The 21027-nt window shown below is 43.4% G+C and overlaps 1 protein-coding gene across 1 annotated transcript in view; it reads right to left on the reverse strand.

Annotated features, from left to right (window-relative positions):
• Positions 1–598: 598 nt before the first annotated feature.
• LOC115137765 (membrane-associated phosphatidylinositol transfer protein 3-like) overlaps positions 599–21027 on the reverse strand; it is a 153871-nt gene continuing 133442 nt past the window's right edge. Inside the window, exons 14-20 of the mRNA XM_065024447.1 lie at positions 15036–15152; positions 14561–14709; positions 14096–14245; positions 13145–13328; positions 12530–12658; positions 11872–12262; positions 599–3329 (exon numbers count right to left, since the gene is read on the reverse strand). Of these exons, the coding sequence (XP_064880519.1) occupies positions 11939–12262; positions 12530–12658; positions 13145–13328; positions 14096–14245; positions 14561–14709; positions 15036–15152 (1053 nt within the window). The 3' untranslated portion in view covers positions 599–3329; positions 11872–11938. The remainder of the gene's footprint in view (positions 3330–11871; positions 12263–12529; positions 12659–13144; positions 13329–14095; positions 14246–14560; positions 14710–15035; positions 15153–21027) is intronic.

Raw genomic sequence — 21027 nt, forward strand, 5'->3', positions numbered from 1 at the left:
AAACTAGCTAGTTCCATTTGCTAGCGAAGTGAAATAAAAATGGACAAAATATATCTAGCTGTCTCTTCTCCTTCCTTTTTGAAGTAATGAATTTGTTCAAAACAGTTCAACTATTGTGTCCAGGTGACAGATCAGATGAGACACATGTGTGCGTAATGATGGTTACCAGGTGTGCGTAAAGATGGATTGCCAGGACTGGTGGTTAGTGGACCAGCGACGTTGAGCCCCGGAGAGGGGGTAGACGTGACAGTTTTAATGTATTATTTGGTGACGTGAATATATTTTGTATAGTTTTATCTAAAATGTATAACTTTTTATTTTTAGGAAATTCACTGAGGATGATCCACCCCTTCCTGCTCTGAGGAGCCTCCACTGTCACAGACACAGGAGCATTGGAGTTTTAAAACCAAGTTTAGCCTCTGTCTGTGCTCTTTATACGTGTATTGTTCCTGTGTTTATGCGTAGACGCTTCTGTTATGTTGTCACGTTCCATGTTAGTGGTTTTATTCAACTTTTCACCTGCTTCTCGACTCTCCATTACAATACAGGAGCGTCTATAGCGACAGCTGTGAAGGCAATTAATATAGACACAGGATCATTGGACCACATTGAGCCTCTGTCTGTGCTCTTTTTCTTTTTATTACTGACAAGATAGTGAGATGGTTGAAGTCCAAGAACACAATTACAGGAAACCATATCACATAAACACTTGTTTCCACTACATTAAATCTGAACAAAATGTTCTATTGGTTTTCTGCAGCAGTGCAACTCTGACCATATAGTTTACCTCAAGATAGAATAGCATGACAATCAATAAACAAATATAACTTAATTTACAGAAATTATGTAAAATATTGGCAATTAATTTTTTCCTTTCACACCACATTTTATAGGAAACAGGCCAGCTGAAATCAGAATCACTGTAAATGTCTTAGTGTACAACGCCTATGGTAGTGTCGTCGAAAATACATTATCATACCGTGTACAACACATTATATTGATGCGAATGATCAGATGACATTGTCATGATCAAGATACAAATCACAAGTCAAACTGTATATCATCCTATCAACAGTATTCACCCAGACCAGGACATTGTTGCTGGTATGTTATTGACATTATTATAGGGATGGAGTTACTGGGACTTTTTTACATTCATGTTTAAAATATAGCTACTGTTCTGTCATTAGTTTAGTAAGCTTAGCTACTGTCCCAAAGCTGTGTTACTCAATGTGGTTAAACAAAAGAAGAAAGCAAACAACTCTCTCTATCTCTCTCTCACACTCTCTTTCAAAGCTTCTGATTTCAACCAACAGAGATTCTTCTCCAGTCAATGGGTTTGAAACTAAACCCCGAGGCATTGCTAAAGCTCTCGCCCTTTCTTGACAGTTATAAAAACCTTGCCAGTGTAATCCTTGGTGAAACACTCATCTTAAATCTGAAACATACTCCTGCTTTTAACAGGCAACACTGAACAACCTTCGACTTCTCCTTCCAGAATACATGGTCTTTACTTTCATGTTCAGGAGCACATTGGAGCTCCAGGTATTTACACCATAAATACTTGATTATACAGAAACGTAATACTTAAATATACAGAAACGTACACACAAACACACACACACACACACACACACACACACACACACACACACACACACACACACACACACTGCATACATGAAGCATGACTCCATTCCAGCATATACTTAAAATGTATACAAGACAAAATATCAAGTAGATACAATGTACTTTCTCATGAATGTCAAACTCATACTTTGGTCAAGCAATTAGGTTAGTAATATCATTTTCATTATTCTACACAACAACAAAATAGATATTAAGGCAAAAGTAACTATCAGTCACATTAAACAACAAAGTTTAAAAAACACACTTTTAAAATATTTCTGCACACAGTTTTTCATCATAGAAAAATATGTGTTGCACAGAGAGGTGAGATCTTTTCCTAACCCACCATAGTACAATGTATGATAAGGTGACATGGTATCTCATATCAATAGACATGCCCCTTCATTAGTCCCAATGACCCTCACAGTTCAAGATGTAGCTTTCCTAAAATGGATGCTAACTATCGCATTCTGAATGATGTTATTTCACCTGACTAGAAAGTTAGGATTTATTGCAAGATATAATGTTAACAGGACGTATTCTCTTCCAACTGTCAGGTCCATGTCGTAGACTTTTGACCATAACAAAATCAAATCATTGATTTCATCATTCCTCATGAGAGGTCGTCATGACTACTCTGATGGCTGTGTCTAATCTCATCACCAACCTGTAAACGATTTCAGTCAATTCAGTACAAGCCTTCCCTCAAACAGCTTTACAAAGCATATCATACGAGCCCAGAACCTCGACAGGGAAGGAGTAAAACATGTAGTTCAAGATCTGCGGACCGATATAAGATCACAACAGCAAGAAAATCCCGCTATCGCATCTGAGCCAGCAGGAGTAACAGCATTCCACAGGCATTCCACAGAACTACAGCCCACCAAGCACCACGGTATACTGTAGTACTTGTATAGTGCAAGTCAGAGCAACCAGTGGCCATGGACCCCTTACCAGGATGCTGTCTGAAGCCATGTTCTGCCTCAATGACTGACTGAATGAGAGAGGGAGAGATGGATGGATGGCTATAGGGTGGAGGCTGGAGTGGGGTTAGGTCAGGTCAGCCGGGCTGAGGAACATAAGGTTAATGTCCCCAGCGTGAAGCAGCCAGAGGCCCCACAGCAATCCTGGGGACACAGACCATAGAGAGGGACAAGATGTCTGTCCTATTTACATAGAGAATAATTGTCAGTCGGTGTAGCTCTGCCACCTGTCAACAAAGCAGGTCAATGAACACACTGTCTGGAACATCTCCTGGTGGTGTATTGCTTGGGCTAGAACATTCCTCCATAGGTTTCAACAGGATCTTCTCTGTTACTATTCCCAGTGGGGGATGAGAGGGAGTCTTCTGGCATATGACTCTGGTTGCATCTGTGTGTTGATCTAACGTTCTGCAGCAAATGTTTCTGCACCATTTTACAAATGACCAAAGTGTCTCTCTCTCTCAGCTTGACAAACGATAACACATTGATTCATTAGCACTGCCACTGAAAAAACTTTTGCCACATTGGACATAATTTGAGCTTGAGAGACAGCATTAGGATGAATCCATGGCTGTTTCAAGCATGAGGAGAAAGCTTGAGGAACATCATCTACTGAGTCCTGGGAGTGGAGAAGGGCAGCTGTTAAAGAAGTGTAGAGGGCCAAGCAGGAGGTTAACACAACTGATACCAGCAGAAGATCCAATATAGATGACGACACTGCCAAAAGAAAGAGAGATTCAGTTAGTATAGTGGTTCAAATTCCAATCAAATCCCAAAGCCACATACAGTATATATACAATGCATTCAGAAGGTATTCAGACCCCTTGACTTTATCCAAATATTGTTACGTTGCAGCCTTATTCTAAAATGGATTAAATTGTTTTTTCCCCTGATCAATCTACACACAATACTCCATAATGACAAAGCGAAAACAGGTTTTTAGACAATTGTGCAAATGTATACAGTTGAAGTTGGAGGTTCACATACACCTTAGCCAAATACATTTGAACTCAGTTTTACACAATTCCTGACATTTAATCCTAGTAAAAATTCCCAGTTTTAGGTCAGTTAAGATCACCACTTTCTTTTAAAAATGTGAAATGTCAGAATAATAGTAGAGGATGATTTATTACAGCTTTTATTTCTTTCATCACATTCCAGTGGGTCAGAAGTTTACGTACACTCAATTAGTATTTGGTAGCATTGCCTTTAAATTGTGTAACTTGGGTCAAACATTTCGGGTAGCCTTCCACAAGCTTCCCAGAGCTGGTGTAACTGAGTCAGGTTTGTAGGTCTCCTTGCTCGCAAACGCTTTTTCAGTTCTGCCCACATATTTTCTATAGGATTGAGGTCAGGGCTTTGTGATGGCCGCTCCAATACCTTGACTTCGTTGTCCTTAAGCCATTTTGCCACAACTTTGGAAGTATGCTTAGGGTCATTGTCCATTTGGCAGATCCATTTGCGACCAAGCTTGAACTTCCTGAATGATGTCTTGAGATGTTGCTTCAATATAACCACATAATTTTCCCTCCTCATGATCCCATCTATTTTGTGAAGTGGACCAGTCCCTCCTGCAGCAAAGCACCCCCACAAAATGATGCGGTTCACGGTTCGGATGGTGTTCTTCGGCTTGCAAGCCTCCCCCTTTTTCCTCCAAACATAACGATGGTCATTATGGCCAAACAGTTCTATTTTTGTTTCATTAGACCATAGGACATTTCTCCAAAAAGTACAATCTTTGTCCCCGTGTGAAGTTGCAAACCGTAGTCTGGCTTTTTTTATGGCAGTTTTGGAGCAGTGGCTTCTTCCTTGTTGAGCGGACTTTCAGGTTATGTCAATATAGGACTCGCTTTACTGTGGATATAGATACTTTTGAACCTGTTTCCTCCAGCATCTTCACAAGGTCCTTTGCTGTTCATCTGGGATTGTTTTGCACTTTTCGCACCAAAGTACGTTCATCTCTAGGAGACAGAACGTGTCTCCTTCCTGAGTGGTATGATGGCTGCGTGGTCCCATGGTGTTTATACTTGCATACTATTGTTTGTACAGATGAACGTGGTACCTTCAGGTGTTTGGAAATTGCTCCCAAGGATGAACCAGACTTGTGACTTTTTTTCTGAGATCTTGGCTGATTTCTTTAGATTTTCCCATGATGTCAAGCAAAGAGGCACTGAGTTTGAAGGTAGGCCTTGAAATACATCCACAGGTACACCTCCAATCATAAGCTTCTAAAGCCATGAAATCATTTTCTGGAATTTTCCAAGCTGTGTAATTAAAGGCACAGTCAATTTAGTATGTAAACTTCTGACCTACTGAAATTGTGATACAGTGAATTATAAGTGAAATAATCTGTCTGTAAACAATTGTTGGAAAAATTACTTGTGTCATGCACAAAGTAGATGTCCTAACCGACTTGCCAAAACTACAGTTTGTTAACAAGAAATGTGTGGAGTGGTTGACAAACGAGTTTTAATGACTCCAACCTAAGTGTATGTAAACTTCCGACTTCAAATGTATATAACATTTTAAAAAACAGAAATATAACACATTTACATAATGTACATAAAATTACAGCCTTGAGTCTTATTGGGTATGACACTACAAGCTTGGCACACCTTTATTTGGGGAGTTTCTCCCATTCTTCTCTGCAGATCCTCTCAAGCTCTGTCAGGTTGGATCGGAAGCATCGCTGCACAGCTATTTTCAGGTCTCTCCAAAGATGTTCGACCGGGTTCGTCTGGGCTCTGGCTGGGCCACAGAAGGACATTCAGAGACTTGTCCCTAAGCCACTCCTGCATTGTATTGGCTGTGTGCTCAGGGTTGTTGTTCTGTTGGAAGGTGAACCTTCACTCCAGTCTGAGGTCCTGAGAGCTCTGGAGCAGGTTTTCATCAAGGATTTCTCTATACTTTGCTCCGTTCATCTTTCCCTCAATCCTGACTTGTCTCCCAGTCCCTGCCGCTTTAAACACCTCCACAGCATGATGCTGCCACCACCATGCTTCACCATAGGGATGGTGCCAGGTTTCCTCCAGACGTGAAGTTTAGCATTCAGGCCAAAGAGTTTCATTTTGGTTTCATCAGACCAGAGAATCTTGTTTTTCTTTTTTTCTGATAGTCCTTTATGTACCTTTTGGCAATCTCCAAGCGGGCTGTCATGTGCCTTTTACTGAGGAGTGGCATCGGTCTGGCCACTCTACCATAAATGCCTGATTTGTGGAGTGTTGCAGAGGTGGTTGTCCTTCAGGAAGGTTCTCCCATCTCCAGAGTAACTCTGGAGCTCTTTCAGAGTGACGATCGGGTTCTTGATCACCTCCCTGACCAAGGCCCTTCTCCCCCGATTGCTCAGTTGGGCCAGCGGCTAGCTCAAGGAAGAGTCTTGGTGGTTCTAAACTTCTTCCATTCAAGAATGATGGAGGCCACTGTGTACTTTGGGACCTTCAACGCAGCAAACATTTTTTGGGGACAATTCCTTCAACCTCATGGCTTGGTTTTTGCTCTGACATGCACTGTCAACTGTGGGACCTTATATAGACAGGTGTGTTACTTTCCAAATCATATCCAATCAATTGAATTTATCACAAGTGGACTCCAATCAAGATGTAGAAACATCTCAAGGATGAAAAATTGAAACAGGATGTACCTGAGCTAAATTTTGAGTCTCATAGCAAAGAGTCTGAATAGTTATGTAAATAAAGTATTTCTGTTTTTCCATTTCAATACATTTGCTCAAATTTCTAAAAACCTTTTTGCACTTTGTCATTATGGGGTATTGTGTGTAGATTGATGAAGAAATAATCATATTTAATACATTTTAGAATAAGGCTGTAACGTAACAAAATGTGGAAAAAGGGAAGGGGCCTGAATACTTTCCGAATGCACTGTAAGTGAACAGTGAATTATCCTATACACCTGTGCATTACCGTGACCAACGAAAGACAACTATACTGAACAAAAATATAAACGCAATATGCAACAATTTCTATGATTTTGCCGAGTTATAGTTCATATAAGGAAATCAGTCAATTTAAATACATTTAAATAAATAAATTAGGCTTCAATCTATGGACTTCACATGACTATTTTTGTTCAGTGTAGATTAGTTCCTACAGGCCCGCTGAAGTGACACAGTACCCATGCTCCAATCTCCTTAATTGCAGAAACACTATTCCCAAATCTAGAAATGAGTGGATTTCAGGTCTGTTAAATGGGAAAATGGGACATAATGGGACAGTGGGCTTTGAAAATAAAGGAACTGTTCCTAATAATAGCACAGCTACCTCAGGTTCCTGCATGAATATTTATGAGGGAGTATACAGACTGATCGCTGCTCTCTCTCCGTTTCTCTCTGTCTGCTCTCCCCCTATCTCTATATCTTCCTGCCTGCTTTCTTTCTCCATCTCTCATTCTCTTTCCTCTCTCTCCATCTTTCTGACTGCAGTCTCTCCATGTTTCACTTTTTCAGTTTTATCTCTCTCTCGCTCCATCTCTGTCTTCTCTCCCTCTCTGCCCCTCTCCCCTTCTCTCAGACAGTAAAGCTGTTATTATTATTATTTTGTTTAGCTGTATAAATCATAATGTCTGGGCCTCCCAAGTGGCGCAGTGGTCTAAGGCACTGCATCGCACTTGCTAGCTATGCCACTAGAGATCCTGGTTCGAGTCCAGGCTCTGTCGCAGCCGGCCGCGACTGGGAGACCCATGGGGCAGCGCACAATCGGCCCAGCGTTGCCCGGGTTAGTGGAGGGTTTGGCTGGCAGGGACTCCTGTGGCGGGCCGGGTGCATGCACGCTGACACGGTCATTAAGTGTACGGTGTTTCTATTGTGTCAAGAAGCAGTGCTGCTTGGTTGAGTTATGTTTCAGGGGAAACATCGCTCTCGACTTCGCCTCTTCTGAGTCTGAACGAGAGTTGCAGCAATGAGACAAGACTGTAACTACCAATTGAATACCACGAAATCGGGGAGAAAAAGGGGTAAAGTAAAAATAATGATAATAATTCAAATCAAGCCATCTGCAACTCCTATTCCAGCTGTGATGACCCTTGTGTACCACACCACAAAACATAACAAAATCAAGCCATCTGCAGCTCCTATTCCAGCTGTGATGACTCTTGTGTACCACACCACAAAACATAACAAAATCAAGCCATCTGCAGCTCCTATTCCAGCTGTGATGACCCTTGTGTACCACACCACAAAACATAACAAAATCAAGCCATCTGCAGCTCCTATTCCAGCTGTGATGACCCTTGTGTACCACACCACAAAACATAACAAAATCAAGCCATCTGCAGCTCCTATTCCAGCTGTGATGACCCTTGTGTACCACACCACAAAACATAACAAAATCAAGCCATCTGCAGCTCCTATTCCAGCTGTGATGACTCTTGTGTACCACACCACAAAACATAACAAAATCAAGCCATCTGCAGCTCCTATTCCAGCTGTGATGACCCTTGTGTACCACACCACAAAACATAACAAAATCAAGCCATCTGCAGCTCCTATTCCAGCTGTGATGACCCTTGTGTACCACACCACAAAACATAACAAAATCAAGCCATCTGCAGCTCCTATTCCAGCTGTGATGACCCTTGTGTACCACACCACAAAACATAACAAAATCAAGCCATCTGCAGCTCCTATTCCAGCTGTGATGACCCTTGTGTACCACACCACAAAACATAACAAAATCAAGCCATCTGCAGCTCCTATTCCAGCTTTGATGACCCTTGTGTACCACACCACAAAACATAACAAAATCAAGGTGAACATTTATTGACTGCACTAGAGTACACAGCTTGGAGTCAAAGCTTTCCTAAGCCTTATGTTCTCAAAGCCTAGGCTTATGTTTAGGCTTAGGCTTAGGGTTAGGCCACAATGCTGAAGAGCCAAAAGTCAATATCTAAATGATTCTAAATGAATAATTTATTCACATTACATAATTGCCCATATGCTGCAGTCTATTGACAACAAGGTTGATGAAATCCGAGCAAGGGTAGCATTCCAGAGGGACATCAGAGACTGTAACGTTCTTTGCTTCACGGAAACATAGCTCACTGGAGAGACGCTATCGGAATCGGTGCAGCCAGCGGGTTTCTCTATGCATCGCGCCGACAGAAACAAACATCTTTCTGGTAAGAAGAGGGGCGGGGGCGTATGCTTCATGGTTAACGTGACGTGGTGTGATCATAACAACATACAGGAACTCAAGTCCTTCTGTTCACCTGATTTAGAATTCCTCACAATCAAATGTCGACCGCATTATCTTCCAAGGGAATTCTCTTCGATTATAATCACAGCCGTATACATTCCCGCCCAAGCAGACACATCGATGGCTCTGAACAAACTTTATTTGAATCTTTGCAAACTGGAATCCATTTATCCGGAGGCTGCATTCATTGTAGCTGGGGATTTTAACAAGGCTAATCTGAAAACAAGACTCCCTAAATTTTATCAGCATATCGATTGCGCAACCAGGGCTGGAAAAACCTTGGATCACTGCTATTCTAACTTCCGCGACGCATATAAGGCCCTGCCCCGCCCCGCCCTCCTTTCGGAAAAGCTGACCACGACTCCATTTTGTTGATCCCTGCCTACAGACAGAAACTAAAACAAGAAGCTCCCGCGCTGAGGTCTGTTCAACGCTGGTCCGACCAATCTGATTCCACACTCTAAGACTGCTTCCATCACGTGGACTGGGATATGTTTCGTATTGCGTCAGACAACAACATTGACGAATACGCTGATTCGGCGAGCGAGTTCATTAGAACGTGCGTCGAAGATGTCGTTCCCATAGCAACGATTAAAACATTCCCAAACCAGAAACCGTGGATTGATGGCAGCATTCGCGTGAAACTGAAAGCCCGAACCACTGCTTTTAATCAGGGCAAGGTGACCGGAAACATGACCGAATACAAACAGTGTAACTATTCCCTCCGCAAGGCAATCAAACAAGCTAAGCGTCAGTATAGAGACAAAGTAGAATCTCAATTCAACGGCTCAGACACAAGAGGTATGTGGCAGGGTCTACAGTCAATCACAGATTACAAAAAGAAAACCAGCCCAGTCACGGACCAGGATGTCTTGCTCCCAGGCAGACTAAATAACTTTTTTGCCCGCTTTGAGGACAATACAGTGCCACTGACACGGCCCGCAACTAAAACATGCGGACTCTCCTTCACTGCAGCCGACGTGAGGAAAACATTTAAACGTGTCAACCCTCGCAAGGCTGCAGGCCCAGACGGCAACCCCAGCCGCGCCCTCAGAGCATGCGCAGACCAGCTGGCTGGTGTGTTTACGGACATATTAAATCAATCCCTATCCCAGTCTGTTGTTCCCACATGCTTCAAGAGGGCCACCATTGTTCCTGTTCCCAAGAAAGCTAAGGTAACTGAGCTAAACGACTACCGCCCCGTAGCACTCACTTCCGTCATCATGAAGTGCTTTGAGAGACTAGTCAAGGACCATATCACCTCCACCCTACCTGACACCCTAGACCCACTCCAATTTGCTTACCGCCCAAATAGGTCCACAGACGATGCAATCTCATCCACACTGCACACTGCCCTAACACATCTGGACAAGAGGAATACCTATGTGAGAATGCTGTTCATCGACTACAGCTCGGCATTTAACACCATAGTGCCCTCCAAGCTCGTCATTAAGCTCGAGACCCTGGGTCTCGATCCCGCCCTGTGCAACTGGGTACTGGACTTCCTGACGGGCCGCCCCCAGGTGGTGAGGGTAGGCAACAACATTTCCACCCCGCTGATCCTCAACACTGGGGCCCCACAAGGGTGCGTTCTGAGCCCTCTCCTGTACTCCCTGTTCACCCACGACTGCGTGGCCACGCACGCCTCCAACTCAATCATCAAGTTTGCGGACGACACAACAGTGGTAGGCTTGATTACCAACAACGACGAGACGGCCTACAGGGAGGAGGTGAGGGCCCTCGGAGTGTGGTGTCAGGAAAATAACCTCACACTCAACGTCAACAAATCTAAGGAGATGATTGTGGACTTCAGGAAACAGCAGAGGGAACACCCCCCTATCCACATTGATGGGACAGTAGTGGAGAGGGTAGCAAGTTTTAAGTTCCTCGGCATACACATCACAGACAAACTGAATTGGTCCACCCACACAGACAGCATCGTGAAGAAGGCGCAGCAGCGCCTCTTCAACCTCAGGAGGCTGAAGAAATTCGGCTTGTCACCAAAAGCACTCACAAACTTCTACAGATGCACAATCGAGAGCATCCTGTCGGGCTGTATCACCGCCTGGTACGGCAACTGCTCCGCCCACAACCGTAAGGCTCTCCAGAGGGTAGTGAGGTCTGCACAACGCATCACCGGGGGCAAACTACCTGCCCTCCAGGACACCTACACCACCCGATGTCACAGGAAGGCCATAAAGATCATCAAGGACAACAACCACCCGAGCCACTGCCTGTTCACCCCGCTATCATCCAGAAGGCGAGGTCAGTACAGGTGCATCAAAGCTGGGACCGAGAGACTGAAAAACAGCTTCTATCTCAAGGCCATCAGACTGTTAAACAGCCACCACTAACATTGAGTGGCTGCTGCCAACACACTGACTCAACTCCAGCCACTTTAATAATGGGAATTGATGGGAAATTATGTAAAATATATCACTAGCCACTTTAAACAATGCTACCTAATATAATGTTTACATACCCTACATTATTCATCTCATATGTATATGTATATACTGTACTCTATATCATCTACTGCATCTTTATGTAATACATGTATCACTAGCCACTTTAACTATGCCACTTTGTTTACATACTCATCTCATATGTATATACTGCACTCAATACCATCTACTGTATCTTGCCTATGCCGCTCTGTACCATCACTCACTCATATATCTTTATGTACATATTCTTATCCCCTTACACGTGTGTGTAGAAGGTAGTAGTTGTGGAATTGTTAGGTTAGATTATTTGTTGGTTATTACTGCATTGTCGGAACTAGAAGCACAAGCATTTCGCTACACTCGCATTAACATCTGCTAACCATGTGTATGTGACAAATACAATTTGATTTGATTGATTTGATTGACACAAATTACACAATGGAAGAGGGAACACGGTATTTTCACAGCCTCAAGTACACCAACACAGAAACAGGTTCTGGGGGGATATTTTCAGTGTGTTGCTATTATAGAGAGATGGTATGATCATACAGTTCTAGGAGTATAATATAGGGCAATTTAAACCATTTAAGTGTGAATGTTCACCTTGACCCTGGACACTGAGACCCCTGTCCTCCTCCTCTTCCATCATCCCTCCATCTCTCTCTGTCCGTCAGGGTGTCGTTTCTCCACGGTGCATGGAGGCCCGCCCCCAGACACCATGGCCGCCGCCCCCTCCTCCTCCCCCGGGGTCCTGGTCAGACTCTGGTTGGCTCTGGGCCCGCTCAGGCTTGGGGTTGGGGGTGCAGGGAGGATCAGGGTGTTGGACAGACATGGTTCTCCTCAGGTGGGTGCGTTTACACAGGAAGTCAGGTTTGGCAGAGAGGCCAAAGGAGCCTTTCTTCAGGACCATGCGTACTGAGGAAAGCTTCTTGGGTCTGGCCCGGTGGCCAAACTGCAGTGAGGAGAGGTGCACTGCATAGCCATCACTTAGGAACTATGGGAAAGAGCAAGAGAGAGAGAGAGAGAGAGAGAGAGTAGGAGAATGCGAGAGCGAGAGAGAGAGCGAGAGAGAGAGCGAGACAGTTAGTGAGAGTGGCCATGTTAGATAAAATAATAGAAGACTAAACAGGTAGATAGCTATGGAGAGTGACAGGAAAGACAGACCAGAATAGATACATCAAAACACGATCGATAACTATTTGTGAATCAATGCCATTAGCTTGATCGTTAAAGAAAAGTAGAAGAGTGTACTGATGTCTACCTGACATTGATTCTGGTACTTCTTGGAAGGCCTGCCCACAATATAAATCTGGGAAGGACTCAGACCCAGCATGTTGTACACGGAGATGTCCTTCATGGAGCCATAGGCTGAGTTGATCTTAATGTGACACTGGCAGAGAGAGAGAAGAGAGAGAGAGAGGGAGAGGAGAAAGAGAGAAAGAGAGAGAGAGACAGAGAGGGAAAGCGAGAGAGAGAGAGAGAGAGAGAGAGAAAGAAAGAAAGAAAGAAAGAAAGAGAGAGAGAGAGGGATGGAGGGAGCGAGAGAGAGAGAGATAGAGAAAGAAAGAAAGAAAGAGACAGAGAGGGAGGGGGGGAAGTAACACTTGATGATGGGTTTGGCACTTTCATGCAGTGCGACCAGAGATTATACTGCTGTCCCTACAAAGTCAATGTCAATGTGAGAACCAAAGAAGTGTGCGTGAGAAATAGGGGAGGAAGAGAAAGAGAGAAGAAGAGAGAGAGAGAAAGGGAGAGAAAAAATAGAGTGAGAGACATATAGAGGGTGAGAGAGAGAAAGAGAGGAAGAGACATACACAAAGAGAAGGAGTCGAGATAGAAAGAAAAAGATATCCACATTATTTTGAAGGTATTGTACCTCCTGCACTAGGTTCCTGAGGAAGATGGTTTTCTGTCTCAGTGGGTCGTGGACCAGGCCCTCAGAGAAGAAGATCATGCCCTGGGGGAAGTTGTGTTGGGACAGCCATGACACCACACGCTGCTTCTGCATGTCTGGCCTCCCTGTGATGTAGATGATAAGATAGCCCAGGTCCTGCCAGTGTCTGGACACAAAGATAAATAGATACATTGCTCTGAGAATTATCGTTTTCACTGAACATAACGACAGATTGACATCAATAATATTCCTCTGAGATTTATGGTTTATTTTTTATTTTCATCTTTTTAGTGTTTGTTTTCTACCTTCATGTATTAAAGGGATACTACAGGATTTTTTTTACAATGAAGCCCTTTATCTACTTCCCCAGAGTCAGATTAACTTGTGGAGACATTTGCTATGTATCTGTGTCCAGTATGAAGGACGTTAGAGGTAGTTTTGCAAACCAGTGCTAACTAGCATTAGCGCAATGACTGGAAGTTTTTTATGTAGACTTCCAGTCATTGCGCTAATGCTAGTTAGCAATTGCGCTAATGCTATTCAGCAACTTCCTTCAAACTCCCTTTAATGTGACAAAATAAAAGGATAATATTTTGAGCTGAACAGATGACTTCTTGGCGTTGCAAATTAGTTATCATTTTCATTCCATTAATCATTTCTCTCTGCTTGAACTGCTCCTTAATCAAACAAAATCTGGAAGAGACATTCACAAACACACACACAAACAATTGCATGCACACACACACACAAACGATTGCACGCACACACACACACAAACAATTGCACGCACACACACACACAAACAATTGCACGCACACACACACACACAAACAATTGCACGCACACACACACACTCTCACACACACACACACACACACACACACACACACACACACACACACACACACACACACACACGGAGGCATCAGTTACCTGACGACGTCCACAGCTCCGGGACGGACTTTAGGGTCGCTGCCCATGATGGAGACGCTAGCAGCGAAGGAGCCATCGATGCTGAAGACCACACACTCCATCCCCCTGGGCAGCACCGTCAGGTAGGCCTCCGCACTCGTCTGATCTCCCCTGGGGAGAGAGAGGAAAAGAGAGGGGGAGAGGGGGGAGGATGATCAATAGATTTGGTGGTAATTCACAGCAGCAGCACCTCTGGGGCTCCTTGTTATTCAACAACCTGTGAGTACACTGTTAGAGCTTCACGCTACTTTACCTCCATCACTGATATGTGCCATCATTTAATTCAGTACCCTTTAATTCAGTACACTTTCATGGGAACTCGTCCCAACCCACATCCATTTCATTATTGATAGAACCGCTAACATACTGTAATAAACATGCTGTGGTTGCATCTCAATAAGGAATAAAAAGGAGCTGTTTGATTACTTGACCACCATTTTGATAGGGTAGACCCCGGTGGCCAGCTTCTTGCTCTTGGGAATTGTGTAGACCACTCTGCCACTACTGGTGGTCACCTCTGTGTCAAAGTGGACCCAGCGGCCGGACTGGGGCTGTGTCATCAGGAGAATGTCCACCTGTGAGAGGACAAGATAGATTAAGATAAGATTATAAGGTTTAGGGCAGCAATTTAATTCCTTTCAATAAATTTTAGTGTTGACGTCTGTCAAAGCAAATTCCTTTGTCAGACCACTCACTTTAAGAGAAATATCAATTTAACTTTATGGACACGCAGACACTTTTTAAAGTGTTGCAACTATAGTGTTGTAAGTAGTGCAACGGGTGTTTGCAAATTATGCAAAAAGGTTCAGGAGCAAGATCCTTCGTCAGAGCAATATGGGTTCATCTTTATTGACATGCAGACACTTTTAATTAATAATGTTTATTGCTGAGGCGTCGTCACCTTCTCTCCAGTCAGAGTCACCATGTCCAAGGGGCCGTACATGAACCGACCAACCAGAGTCTGTGGTCCCTCCTCTGTGGTGATGACATCATTCACCCTGTGGTTGCCAGTCACATTCTGCATGAGGAGAAGTAATTTTCTGTCACTTCTCTTTGGGTTTGTATGCATCCCAAATGGAACCCTACACTCAAATGGAACCCTACACTATCTAGAACCTAAATGGAGAATCCTTTGAATAACCATATTTGGTTCCAAGTAGAACCTGTTTGATTCCCGGTTGAACTCTTTTGGGTTCCATGTATAACCCTTTCCACAGACGGTTCTACATTGAAACAAAAAGGGTTGTACCTGGAACTAAAAAGGGTTCTACCTGGATCCAAAAAGGGTTGTCCTATGGGGAGAGCCTTTTTGCATGATCTCTGGTCAAATGTAATGTTCTATAAAGGGAATAGGGCCATTTGGGGCTACACATTTGTCTTTCATTACTTTCTGCATCACTCCTCTTCAGACGTAGTGTTTACATCGGCAGAATGAAATGTCAAAGGAACGATGACAAATAGCCCTACACGTTTTGATGCGATGCATCACATTTGAGACGTGTGGCGAATGAGTCTCAGAAGAAATGTGCACTACAGGACTTTACCAAAAGAGGCTGTCGAATCTCCATGAACCCCTGGCTACAGTAGGAGTGTGGTTCTGGTTCCCCTTCACTACATCTCATTTCAAAGAGCAAGATGAATAACCCTAACTGAGCTGAGCTAAGGAGAAATCCTCTAACTCTATGAAGGCATCCCAAAAGGCACCCTATTCAATATGTAGTGCACACTACTTTTGACTAGGGCCCATATGGCTAGTCAAAAGTAGTGCACTACATAGAGAATAGCGTGCCATTTGGGACATAAAACAACTTTATTGCTGAGCTGGTGGGATTTTAATAGGAAATGAAAGCAAAGGAGTTTGCAGATGTAATTCCCTGGCTATGTTGCAGTGATGTATGCTGCATTACCTCAGTCTTAACCACAGGTGGTAGGTGATAGAGTAATTGGGGACGGGTTTGACTGAAGGAAACTTTTAGGAACACTTAAAGGGCCATTTCTAAGGGTTGTGCTGCAGTAGCGTATGTACATTAAGGGCTCTATTTGAGCAAACCTAATGCAATGGTACATTTTTCACTGGCGGTAGCATTATAGGTACGGGGTTGTGTCAGAAATATTTTTGCTATTTTCAAAACCGGAATAATGGGAGCAGTAGCTGGTGGTGCGTAAGGGCTGAGTTTGGATTAATAAAAAAGTTGTGGGTGTGTCGAGGCTTGACACCTCACTGGCCAATCAGAATGTGCTCCATTGATAAATACATGGTTGCTTCAAGTTATGTCTTTACGTATTGTATTGTCACTCCAATTCAATGTTAGGATGAAACAGTCAGAGGTCACCAAGCGCAACATATCTTCAGCGTGCAAATCAGCTAGAAAGATGTGTCGGTATCGAGTAATTGTCTCTGGCTCCCTCCCAGTTAGGGGGAGTGATGAGCTCTACAGCAGAGTCTCACAATTCAATTGTTGGTTGAAAACTGTTTTCTGCCCCTCCCAAAAGATAGAATTTGTAGATAATTGGCCCTCTTTCTGGGACACCCACAAACTGGCCTGTTGAGGAGTGACGGACTTCATCCTAGCTATAGGGGTGCTCTCATCTTATTTCCGAACATTGACAGGGCTCTTAACTCCCCTAGCTCCACAATGAGATAGGGTGCAGGCAGCAGGCTGTTAGCCAGCCTGTCAGCATAGTGGAGTCTGCCACTAGCACAGTCAGTGTAGTCAGCTCAGCTATCCCCATTGAGACCATGTCTGTGCCTCGATCTAGGTTCGGCAAAACTAAAAATGGCGGTGTTCGCCTTAGCAATCTCACTGGAATAAAGACCTCCTCCATTCCTGCCATTATTGAAAGAGATTGTGATATCTCACATCTCAAAATAGGGCTACTTAATGTTAGATCCCTCATTTCCAAGGCAGTTATAGTCAATGAACTAAACACTGATCATAATCTTGATGTGATTGGCCTGACTGAAACATGGCTTAAGCCTGATGAATTTACTGTGTTAAATGAGGCCTCACCTTCTCGTTACACTAGTGACCATATCCCCTGCACATCCCGTAAAGAGACAGAGGTGTTGCTAACATTTACGACAGCAAATTTCAATTTACAAAACCCCCTCCCCCGACATTTTCGTCTTTTGAGCTTCTAGTCATGTAATCTATGCAGCCTACACAATGACTTTTTATAGCTACTGTTTATAGGCCTCCTGGGCCATATACAGCGTTCCTCACTGAGTTCCCTGAATTCCTATCGGACCTTGTCTTCATGGCAGATAATATTCAAATTTTAGGTGACTTTAATATTCACATGGAAAAGTCCACAGACCCACTCCAAAAGGCTTTCGGAGCCATCATCGACTAAGTGGGTTTTGTCCAACATGTCTCCGGACCTACTCACTGCCACAGTCATACTCTGGACCTAGTTTTGTCCCATGGAATAAATGTTGTGGGTCTTAATGTTTTTCCTCATAATTCTGGACTATTGGACCACCATTTTATTACATTTGCAATCACAACAAATAATCTGCTCAGACCCTAACCAATGATCATCAAACGCCATGCTATGAATTCTCGGACAACCCAAAGATTCCTAGATGCCCTTCCAGACACCCTCCACCTACCCAAGGATGTCAAGAGTACAAAAATCAGTTAACCATCTAACTGAGGAACTCAATTTAACCTTGAGCAATACCCTAGATGCAGTAACACCCCTAAAAAACAAAAACATTTGTCATAAGAAACTACTAGCTCCCTGGTATACAGAAAATATCCGAGCTCTGAAGCAAGCTTCCAGAAAATTGGAACGGAAATGGCACCACACTAAACTGGAAGTCTTCCTACTAGCTTGGAAAGACAGTACCGTGCAGTATCGAAGAGCCCTTACTGCTGCTCGATCATCCTATTTTTCCAACTTAATTGAGGCAAATAAGAACAATCCAAAATGTATTTTTGATACTGTCGCAAAGCTAACTAAAAAGCAGCATTCCCCAAGAGAGGATGGCTTTCACTTCAGCCGTGATAAATTCATTAACTTCTTTGAGGAAAAGATCATGATCATTAGAAAGAAAAATACGGACTCCTCTTTAAATCTGCGTATTCATCCAAAGCTCATTTGTCCTGAGTCTGCACAATTCTGCCAGGACCTAGGATCAAGAGAGACACTCAAGTTGTTTAATATATACAGTATATATCTTGACACATTGATGAAAATAATCATGGCCTCTAAACCTTCAAGCTGCATACTGAACCCTATTCCAACTAAACTACTGAAAGAGCTGCTTCCTGTGCTTGGCCCTCCTATGTTGAACATAATAAACAGCCCATCCACCAGATGTATACCAAACTCACTAAATGTGGCAGTAATAAAGCCTCTCTTGAAAAAGGCAAACCTTGACCTGGAAAATATTAAAAACTATCGGCCTATATCGAATCTCCCATTCCTATCAAGAATTGTAGAAACATTTTAGAGAAAGCTGTTGCGCACAACTCACTGCCTTCCTGAAGACAAACAATGTACAGTGGGGCAAAAAAGTAAGTGTCAAAGGCTTTTATTGACAATTACATGAAGTTGATGCAAAGAGTCAATATTTGCAGTGTTGACCCTTATTTTCAAGACCTCTGCAATCCGCCCTGGCATGCTGTCAATTAACTTCTGGGCCACATCCTGACTGATGGCAGCCCATTCTTGCATAATCAATGCTGGGAGTTTTTCAGAATTTGTGGGGTTTTGTTTGTCCACCCGCCTCTTGAGGATTGACCACAAGTTCTCAATGGGATTAAGGTCTGGGGAGTTTCCTGGCCATGGACCCAAAATATCAATGTTTTGTTCCCCGAGCCACTTAGTTATCACTTTTGCCTCATGGCAAGGTGCTCCATCATGCTGGAAAAGGCATTGTTTGTCACCAAACTGTTCCTGGATGGTTGCTCTCTTATTCATGGCTGTGTTCTTAGGCAAAATTGTGAGTGAGCCCACTCCCTTGACTGAGAAGCAATCCCACACATGAATGGTCTCAGGATGCTTTACTGTTGGCATGACACAGGACTGATGGTAGTGCTCACCTTGTCTTCTCCGGACAAGCTTTTTTCAGATGCCCCAAACAATCAGAAAGGGGATTCATCAGAGAAAATGACTTTACCCAAGTCCTCAGCAGTCCAATCCCTGTACCTTTTGCAGAATATCAGTATATCCCTGATGTTTTTCCTGGAGAGAAGGGGCTTCTTTGCTGCCCTTCTTGACACCAGGCCATCCTCCAACAGTCTTCGCCTCACTGTGCGTGCAGATACACAAACACCTGCCTGCTGCCATTCCTGAGCAAGCTCTGTACTGGTGGTGCCCCGATCCCGCAGCTGAATCAACTTTAGGAGACGGTCCTAGTGCTTGTTGGACTTTCTTGGTCACCCTGAAGCCTTCTTCACATCAATTGAACTGATCTCCTTGAATTTCTTGATGATCCGATAAATAGTTAATTTAGGTGCAATCTTACTGGCAGCAATATCCTTGCCTGTGAAGCCCTTTTTGTTCAAAGCAATGATGACAGCACGTGTTTCCTTGCAGGTAACCATGGTTGACAGAGGAAGAACAATGATTCCAAGCACCACCCTCCTTTTGAAGCTTCCAGTCTGTTATTTGAACTCAATCAGTATGACGGAGTGATCTCCAGCCTTGTCCCCGTCAACACTAACACCTGTGTTAACGAGAGAATCACTGACATGATGTCATCTGGTCCTTTTGTGGCAGGTCTGAAATACAGTGGAAATGTTTTGGGGGGATTCAGTTCATTTGCATGGCAAAAAGGGACTTTGCAATTAATTGCAATTCATCTGATCCCTTTTCATAACATTCTGGATTATATGCAAATTGCCATCATACAAACTGAGGCAGCAGACTTTGTGGAAATCAATATTTGGTGTCATTCTCAAAACTTTTGGCCACGATCACCACATTCCATCGATCACCACATTCTTGGAGATTGGAAACCCAAATTGGTCTATACGGACAAGTTCTGGCCTGGTTTAGATCTTATCTTTTGGAAAGATATCAGTTTGTCTCTGTGGATAGTTTGTCCTCTGACAAATCAACTGTACATTTCGGTGTTCCTCAAGGCTCGGTTTTAGTACCACTATTGCTTTCACTATATATTTTACCTTTTGGTGATGTCATTCGGAAACATAATGTTAACTTTCACTGCTATGCGGATGACACACAGCTGTACATTTCGATGAAACATGGTGAAGCCCCAAAATTGCCCTCCCTAGAAGCCTGTGTTTCAGACATAAGGAAGTGGATGGTGGCAAATGTTCTACTTTTAAACCCGGACAAAACAGAGATGCTAGTTATAGGTCCCAAGAAACAAAGAGATTTTCTGTTGGATTTGACAATTAATCTTGATGGTTGTACAGTCGTCTCTAATAAAACTGTGAAGGACCTCGGCGTAACTCTGGACCCTGATCTCTCATTTGACGAACATTTCAAGGACAGCTTTTTTCCATCTACGTAACACTGCAAAAATCAGAAACTTTCTGTCCAAAAATGACGCAGAAAAATTAATCCATGCTTTTGTCACTTCTAAGTTAGACTACTGCAATGCTCTACTTTCCAGCTACCCGGATAAAGCACTAAATAAACTTCAGTTAGTGCTAAACACGGCTGCTAGACAAATTTGATTATATTACCTCAGTGCTAGCCTCTCTACACTGGCTTCCTGTTAAGGCTAGGGCTGATTTCAAGGTTTTACTGCTAACCTACAAAGCATTACATGGGCTTGCTCCTACCTATCTTTCCAATGTGGTCCTGCCGTACATACCTACATGTACGCTACGGTCACAAGACACAGGACTCCTTACTGTCCCTAGAATTGCTAAGCAAACAGCTGGAGGCAGGGCTTTCTCCTATAGAGCTCC

The sequence above is a fragment of the Oncorhynchus nerka genome, linkage group LG11, assembly GCF_034236695.1.
Source record: "Oncorhynchus nerka isolate Pitt River linkage group LG11, Oner_Uvic_2.0, whole genome shotgun sequence".
Lineage (NCBI taxonomy): Eukaryota > Metazoa > Chordata > Actinopteri > Salmoniformes > Salmonidae > Oncorhynchus > Oncorhynchus nerka.